This window comes from Gavialis gangeticus, unplaced genomic scaffold, assembly GCF_001723915.1.
Source record: "Gavialis gangeticus isolate Ggan-Ray unplaced genomic scaffold, GavGan_comp1, whole genome shotgun sequence".
Lineage (NCBI taxonomy): Eukaryota > Metazoa > Chordata > Crocodylia > Gavialidae > Gavialis > Gavialis gangeticus.
The window spans coordinates 109,879,504-109,888,492 of NW_017728992.1; the positions used below are offsets into that span (position 1 = coordinate 109,879,504).

At 47.9% G+C, this 8,989-nt stretch overlaps 1 protein-coding gene across 3 annotated transcripts in view; it reads right to left on the reverse strand.

Annotated features, from left to right (window-relative positions):
- NOL4 (nucleolar protein 4) overlaps window positions 1-8,989 on the reverse strand; it is a 365,842-nt gene that overhangs the window by 275,648 nt on the left and 81,205 nt on the right. For all 3 annotated transcript variants that reach the window (XM_019526816.1, XM_019526826.1, XM_019526832.1), the window contains 2 exons: window positions 4,093-4,204; window positions 3,469-3,581 (listed from right to left, as the gene is read on the reverse strand). In XM_019526816.1, the coding sequence (XP_019382361.1) occupies window positions 3,469-3,581; window positions 4,093-4,204 (225 nt within the window). The remainder of the gene's footprint in view (window positions 1-3,468; window positions 3,582-4,092; window positions 4,205-8,989) is intronic.

The window sequence follows — 8,989 nt, forward strand, 5'->3', positions numbered from 1 at the left end:
GTCTGCAGTTTAGGCTAACCTGCAAAGATTTAATCAATTCAGCGTCGGGCTTTTTGACTCTCTGTACTTAGCCAATGAGTTCAAACACCTGCTTAAAGTTTAATATGGTCATAAGTTTTGATCTGGAAGTTGCTGAGAAACAGAAAGCCAGAATTATATTTTTCAGTCACTTTTCTGAGTATAACGGAAGTTTGCTGAGGGCCTTCCTGTCAAAAGAAGGAGATTTTAAGAATAACTGAGCTGATGATTTGTATTCACCAAAGAAAAAAATAAGTTCTTTATTTGGAATATGAATTATACTTATTAGGTCTTTCTAAAATAGTCAATTGCCTGCCAGTTACAGTACTTTATTTTTGTACTCATTAACTAGAAGTGATCTAGAAATATATAGCTAATGCCAGAATTTGATATCAATATGTTTATAGCATACCCATCTGGATGGAAATGAATATAGTTAGTCTCTTTTCTCTGTGAACAGCTGGCCCCTGAGCAAGCTCCACTCTTTTGTAAGAATCCCTGAACTGGACATAGCTACCATTAATACCCATAGTTTTAAGAGTGGAATCAAAGTGCCAAGAATCTCCTCTTGTACCTGTGCACAACAGCTTATGACAAAACACGCTACCCCAAGCAATACTCTATACAACATAAAAATTGAAAAAGGCAAAGCTTCTCCAACTGGTACTTGGGTTATACAATCTAACATAGGAAACAGTCAGATATAACATGATGAACAATGTCCTCACAACGCTTACACAAAGTGTAAGAAATGCTGGAAGCTAGAGTCCACAAGAGCACTAGCCTTCCCATGAACTTGTCTCTCTCTCTCTCTCTCTCTCTCTCCCCCCCTTTCCCCACTCCTCCCCCACCCAAAGCACCAGACAGTAGAGCCAGCGTTGTACAGAGAAAATGCATTCTGCTCTCTTTCAAAGGCTGCATCAGTGTACATACCACCTCTACCCATTGGAAAGCTTCCATCTTCTCCAGGAATGGTGGGCTACAATCTGGAGTCAGCTTGTACCTCAGTGACACCTGTTTTGTCTTCCAGTGCAAACTACAGAAGCCTTGGCTGCCCATACAGAACAGACTAGTTGGGGAATAACCAGGCATAGGGGTATTTGTGGTTATGCCTCCACTTGTTCCTGGCCTCCTAAAGAGCAATGCTTCCACTGTCTCTATAAATATTGTGCACTCTATTGCACCCCTATGTGTGTGCATGCAGGTGCTAGTGGCTGACGCTGGTGGTTAATGGTCCCCTTGTGCCAGCTGCAGCATTGAAATAAATTTCCCTGTGCAGCTGGGTCTTTCTGTTGGGCCACGACAGTTCTGCACCACCCCTTCCACAGGTTTCAGCTTAACAGTATGACTTAGGTATGACTTAGGCTGAAGTGGTCAAGGTGACTGATTACTACTAACAAGATATTCTCAATTATTAGGCAACGCTAGCAGTGGTAACTAAGTTACTTCCCACCTCAGATCCTCCCCTCCACTGTAATACAAAGATGCTTTGTGCAACCTTGGAAACAGAGCCTTACTGTAAAATCAGAGGGTGGATTTTTTTAAAACCGTACGAAGTAATTTAAAAACACGTATCAGAAACACCCCTACTTTGCACTGCTATCTTCCTACTGCCATTTTGCTCTTAGTGCCAGACTAATATCATTGCAAATGACAGTACATATCTAGAGATACAAATTAAAAAAGAGCATGAGATCTTCACTTGCAACAATGGTGCTTATTGGCAAGTGCACATCATGCAATGGAAATACATTAAAAATTGCAACACTATGCATCACTGCAATGAGCCAAAGGTCACAATGCAAGACTGAGTGTGCCAAGTTCAAGTGGGAATGCTCTCAGTTATAGGTGTGGGGAGGGCAGGAGTTGTTACTTCCTACTACCACCGTCACATCAGCTGCCTGATTTCAGTGAAAAAATGGTGCACTGAAAGGGGCCTGATTCATGTCATCAGGCCAGAAAGGACAATACTAAAATGCTTAAGCTATGATAAAAGAAGAATGTACTATACCAGATGGCTGTGCTCCAACATTAGTGTTTCGCCCCATGTAGCAGGAAGAAAGAATTGTGGGAGCAAGGAAAATAATGTAGCATTAAACTTCACTGTAAAGATAAAGCCTCCGGCCCACTGCTTGCCAACAGTCAGCTTCTCAACTTGGGGTAGCCGACACAAGGAAGGCCTAGTTTTGGGAACAGAAGACCAAGCTGAAGTTGCATCAAGTGCTCCTGGAGAAGTGTAAAAGAGATAGACATGTCTTCTACAAAAGAAGAGATCCCTGATATTTTTAGAAAAGTACTGACAATTCCCTGCTTTTGTGGGGTTTTGAATAATTCATATATCTCCATCAATAGTTCATATCTACTTATTATAAAAAATAATCTGGCTGGCTTTACAGAACTCAAGAGTCAATCAGGGTCTTTGCCATAAACCAGCTGTTTGGGTTGTTTTTAAAGGTTTTTCTTTTTAAAGAAAAAAAAGAAATAAGGAATCAAATTCAGATTATTTCTTCCAGGCAGGCAGAAGGGCACAGCAGGCAGGACTGCTTTTGGTTGGCACACAGCCGGGCTCCTAACTATTTGGCAGCTTGCATGATAAATGAACACATTTCTCACAAAATGAGTTTATTACAAATAATTTGCCAGCTCCCCTCCAAATCATGAAGCACTTCTCAAAATTTGAAAAAGATCTGCATGAATCACAGAAAAGAAATAATTAAAAAAGCAGATTATTTCCAGTTCCCTTAGATGAAGTCCAGTTCTCAGCCTGAGTCTCCTTTTCTATATTTAATTAATTCTGACAGAAATTCAAATGCAAATGTATAGGTGCATACATGAATTTCTTACTGGATGAGGACCGATTTAATCATGGAGTTAATTTTAAGTCCATGTTTAGTACTTTGCTGTATTAGAGTTGGAGGTTCTATTTCCCCATAAACTGTCCAATCAGGGCCTCTGTCCTGAAGATCCCAATCACTTTGTTACTGCTCCCACACACACTCCTTTGCTGTTCTACATCATGGCAGTAACCTCAGCATTTGAATGGCATTCACTTCAGGAGCTAATGAAAGAACGCTTTCGTGCACTGCTAAGCACAGAACTTATCCATGGTGGCACATGTTGCCTCCTTATTCTTTCCATCCCAAATTGACCCTAGCAGTTGATGTACAATGCCCAACATTTGAACCAAGATCTCTATTAAAACAGTGTGGAATAGTGTACTGTTCCAAAGCCAGAGGGTATGAGAAGATCTACAAGTTTTGAACAGGATATTTATTATATCATATCATACAGCATTTTTAAGAGATATCTTGCTATATTGAGAGTATTCAAAACTGTTAACAGAGGGTCACATTCCTCCTTGGTTTAATTCATTAAATTTTGTGGAATCACATTATGGAACAATACAATCCGCAATGAACTATAAATAGATTTTGAATATTTGATTTTTACCTCATCTTGTTGTGAGTTCAGTAGCTGCAGTTTCATGTGCTTCATGTAGGCCATAGTAATTGGCATGTTGTAATCAATCATACTAGTCACCAAAGTCGGAGGTTTTCCATTATCTGTAATAAAAATATTTATTATGCATGATATGTTAATTGTGGAAGCTACCTCAGTATAATCTGCTGCCAAATGCCAAACTGTTTCTCGGTTGGCTCCAACTTTGGCATTTTCAATTGCTTTTACAACATACAGATAGCTATTTCCATGAAAAGAAAGTAAATCAAGCATAAGCATGAAAAATTATAAACTCTGCTATCCTAAATGACTACAGCAGATGAGCCCTATCCATCGTTTATTGTTATATGGACATACAAGCATTTCCATAAGAAAATAAATTATTTTATCCAGGTAAAATCATCTTTCTTTTAGGAATGAGTATGGCACTACACTCCATCCTTTAAGGAAATACTAAAGATTCACTACCTTCTAACTTAAGTGAATGAGAAGATCTGATTTGTTGAACTGTTCCAGTCTACCAAATTTTTATGAACCTTCACTTACACTAGGAAAATATAAATGGATATTAGGAATAAAATTACTTTACATCCCACTATTTGACACTACAACTACCTTTATGATCCACTCCATCTGGGTTTAAATGCATTCTTTTCTGGCACTCTGAGCAGCTCATTAGAAATCGTGTCACCGCTTCTCTTGGTAGGAAGGCATAGGTCTCTGAAATCTGAAATGAATAACAAAATATAGGTGTTATTATATAAGCTGATTGAACATGATTTAACAGAGCTGATTGTTATATTTCTGAATAAGGCATATTATCGTATAATGCCAGGAAGCATAATGGAAGCATGCACTGCATACTATGCAACATTTCAAGAAACATCTTTCTAATCTAGCTACTTATCATCTAATAGCTAATAATAGCTAAAACTGAGAAAACCCACTCATTTCAAAACCAGCTTAGTTGTCTGTTTATAGTTTCTGTAATTTCTTTTCAGCAAAAAAGACTCGTATGTAACAGACATCCAAGTGAGACATTATTTAGGGGAAAAAATCCTCTTCCCCCCCCTAAAATATACTACAAAAATGTGTTGAAAAAATACTGATGCTTCTCATAGCTATTATCACAAAAACTTTCTGTGTTTATATTATTTATTTAATTTTAATACTACACAGATTTAATTTTAATTTTTCACAGAGTCAACAAAAAGATACTAGAAACGGTAGGTAACCAAGGAAGATAGTCCCCTTAATGTTCTACTGTTGCATAAGTTTCATCTATTGTTGAAAATACTCTCAGATATTCAATGATATATGTAACTATTTAAATAAATTCTTTCCGCTAACAGCTCTGGAATTTTAAATTTACCATCTCAAAAATCTTAAATGTATCCCTTCACCTGAAACTTGGAGCACTTTGAAATAATATATCTCGGGGCACTCATTCCAGACAAATCACCTCTTCATACCTTAAGTTCACAAAGAACTATGCATCTTTATTCTTGACGTGTGCATCTACACATGCATTTGATCTGGGATCACTTTACTTGCAAGTAAACTACTCATTAGCAGGGATCCTGGTTTTCCATTTCCCATGGCAAAACAGAGAAAACCACAGATTTCCACTTTTTATCAGAGAAAATGCAGATTTCTCCTTTTAGCAGAGAAACCTGGGGATTCCCTGCTTTTACAAACAGTTCTTCAGGCTGGTTGAGCTTCAGCTTGCAAGAGCTGTTTGCCAACAGGGTGGGAAACCCCAAGCCCTGCCCAGAGGGGAAGGGAGAGGGAGAAGGGTGGGGCCTGAGGCTCTCAGTCAGCCACAGCTCCGCTCAGCTTAGCTTCATTCCTGGAGGCTGAGGTAAGTGGGGCTTGCAGGCGGCAAGGGACCCCTCTGGTGGGGCTGGAGGTGTTATGGGTCACGACTGGGGGAGCCAGCCCCGCCACCACCTGAGCAGGCAGCAGCAGTGGGGGAGCCAGCTCCATGCTGCTTCTGCTGCAGCTGCCTGCTGTTGGGGGCAGGGAGCTGCAGACTTGGGGGGCCCCATAGCGCTGGGAGCTGGGGGGGGCCTCCAGCAGGGATGGGGGGCAGGGGCTGTGGGTAGGGGAAGAGGCATGAGTAGGGCAGGGAGCTGTTGTGGGGGCAATGAGGGGCACCAGCAGGGTTGGGATGGCTTTGGAGGGTGAGTGAGGGGCACCAGCAGGGCTAGGGGGACTGCAGGGGGCTTTTAATTTTAATAATGGATTTGAGGGGTTTTAATCAGAGAATTTGCAATTTTTTGTCACAGAATTTGTGATTCATCAGAGATAACCAGGATCCCTGCTCATGAGTAAACGCTCCTGGGCAGTTGTCTACACATGCAGGGAGGTGGAAGAAAATTTGCTGCTCCTGCAATGGTCCCCTGCCACCACCAAGGGGAGCTCAAGGCTCCAGTGCACCTGCCAGCAGCTGGCAGCCATTTTTCAAAGGCAACTCCACTCTGTGCTGCCTTTTCAGCTGTTCTTCTGGTCAGGAGCAGCGTGCAGAGGCCGGGGCCAGCAAATGGCAGCCCTCTCGCTCCAGCCTCTGCCTCCGTGTACCATGGCTGCTCCAGCCCCTGCCCCTGGCAGCAACATCCAGTGCCCCAGGCTCCTGCTGGCCATGGTGCTGGCCCTGCTGGCCCCAGTGGGTCCCCACTGCTAAGGACCCGGGTGAGCTGCACACCCACCAGAAAGAGCCAGGTTACTGAGTGGAAGAGGCACTGCCTGACCACCTGCTTACACACTCCCCGCTGTAGCTTACCTGGACAGATGCCCACGTATCCCCTACCTCACCAGCCACCCCCAGCACCATGCTAACTGAAGACAGTTCTTAGAAAAACACTTTATTCCCTCACTACAAACAGACGCCTCCCCCTCCCTCCCTCTCCAACAATGGAACCCCTCCACCACCAACAAAACACCCTCTTACTCATGCAAACTATTTACAAGTGAAGTGATGTGGTTGTGTGCATGCCCTCCTGGCATGGGTGGCCATGGGGTGGGAGAGCCTAGGGGGCAGAGCCTGGGGACAGGCAGCCACCACACTGGCCTCTGGCCACTGCCTTATGTGTGCACACGCTGTGGTGAGTCAGGTGGGTGGGGGGCTCGCCCTGGGCAACAGTGGCTGGCAGCCCCCTGGCATGGGCATCTTCCCCTCCAGCAACCAGTGTCCAAGGCTAACAGGGCTGGCATGTGGTCCTTCTCCCACTGCAGGCAACTCTGTGCCCACATAGAGCCAGGGTGAGCAACAGGCCTGGGCCCAGTGTGGGTGGCTGGGTGGCAAGGGACCCAGGGCAGGGGCTGGGGCAGAGGCTCCTGGCCCATGGAGGCAGCGCTAGACTTTTGCCCAGGCCCATGGGGGGGCCTGCTGCTGGGCAGTGGGCAGCTGCCAGAAGGCAGGTGGGGCTAGGGTTGGGGGCCAGGCAGCACAGGCAGCAACTGCCAGGATGGTTTCCAGCACTTGACGCTTGTACTCCATGGCCTCCACTGCCCTGCCGATGCCTGCACTCTGCTTCTGCAGGGCCTACAAATGCTCACACTCCAGGGCCAGGAGCTGCGCCCTGAACTCCCAGTCTGCCTGGTCCCGCACATCCTTGCGGGCCACATCCTCCGCCAGGCAACGTCTTCCACCAGAGAGTTGTCTGATGTTGTCATCAGCCAGTCCAGAACGAGCATCATGTCCTGGGTCCTCCTCTGGCAGAGCCAGTGAATTTGCAGGGCCCTGGCTGTGGGCAGCGGCGACTCTGAGGCTGCATCCTGGCTGCCAATGGTGGCCTCTCCCCTGCGTGCAGCTGCAGGGCCTGCAGAGGCATGAGAAAGAAGCTGTTCTTGAGAGTTTGCAACATTTCTGAAATAAGATACTGTGTACCGGGGCCCATATGCTATCTGGCACGGGTGCCCATGGACCATGATAGGTCAGCTGGATAGGCCTGGACGCAGGAGGCTGCCAGCTGAGCCCCTCATCCCGCTTGCTCCCCCGTTGCCAGTGGGCCACGGATGCTGGTCACAAGCAGCCTGCCTCCCCTGCCCTATTACCAGGCCAGGACCAGCCAGGCTCCTGGCTGCATCTGCTGCCATGGCTCCAGACCCTGCTGCCCCCACATCCCCTCCTAAAGGCCTACCAGTCTCCTGTGCTGCCACCAATCCCACAGCACCCAGGCTTGGGGGAGGGTGCAGTGTTCACAGATGACTGGAAAGAGGAGCTGCTCATGCCCTCACCCTCCCTGCAGGGGGTCTCTCTAGGGAGCTGCCCCAGGGCCAGGCCTCCCCCCCACAGCAGCACTGCACCCCAAGCATGCCCCTGCTGTGTGTGTCCCCAGCACTGCACAAAGAGCTGTTTGCACAGACCGAAGGGTTCCTGACCCACTACACCCTGTTACTGCTGATCGCCATGGTGGCCTGGGCACAGCTGGCATGGGACCCTGAGCTTTGATGGTGTGGGGGGAAGCCTGGGTTGCCCTGCAACCTCTGCCACGCCTGGAGGGATACCTGTGGCTCCACTACACATCCCTGCCCCCCACAGCTGAGGAAGACATCACTGCCAGCATTGACACATTCCTCAGCATGTGAAAAGCCCATGCCTGCCTAGCTCGAGGCACAGGCTGCTCAACAAACTTTTGCACTGTCTCCCACCTCCCTGCATGCTGTGGGTTGGGGGTGGGAAATAAAGGGGCCAAGGGAGTGCAGCCAGCCCAGGAGGGAAGCAGGGGGGCAATGGAAGGGGCTAGGGCCTGAGCAGGGGAAGGGCTGGGGGTGAGGGAAGGAGAGCCCTCCCCCAAGTCCAGAGCTTACCCCATGGCCAGGGCTGGTATGGCCAGCAGGTCCAGTCATTCCCAGCTGGTGGCGATGTCATGCGGCTCTGGGTGGACTCACTGGATGACAGGCTGTGTTGTGCAGGTGCCTGGCCAGGGGTCCTCCCTGGGCAGGAGCTGGCACTGCTGGCAGCTGGCGATGGACATGCCTGGCCATGCCTTGTGGCTGGAGCTGAGGCTGCAGAGCTGTTGAGGCAGACGCTGGCCCAGGCTGGTAGAGGCTGCAGATGGGCAGCTTGGTGGGATGGGCTACTGGTGTCCTGCGGGGTCATCCACCAGTGACACATCACCACTGGTGCCAGGCCAGGCCAAGGGCTCAGGCCTGGGCTGCAGTACACAGCACGGCTGCAGCCTAGGTCCCAGGACACAAGGATGTCTGTCAGCTGCTGCATAAAGGGCATGGACTTGCAGGCACTCTCTGACCAGTGATTGTGGTCAGTGATGGAAACCCACTGTGCCCACAAGGCCTTGACCTTTATGCGGCACTGCCACACTGACCGGTTGTGCCTGCACTCCTGCATCTGGCCTGACAGACCCTCACAGACATGGGCACTGGAGCCCTGCATAAACTGCTGCTGCACCTCCACCTCAGCTCCCAGTGCCATGAGGTCACCCGTCTCCTCCTGTAACCAGTTGGGGCCCTACACATCTTCTGCCAGCAGAATGGGGTCAGAGGAAGG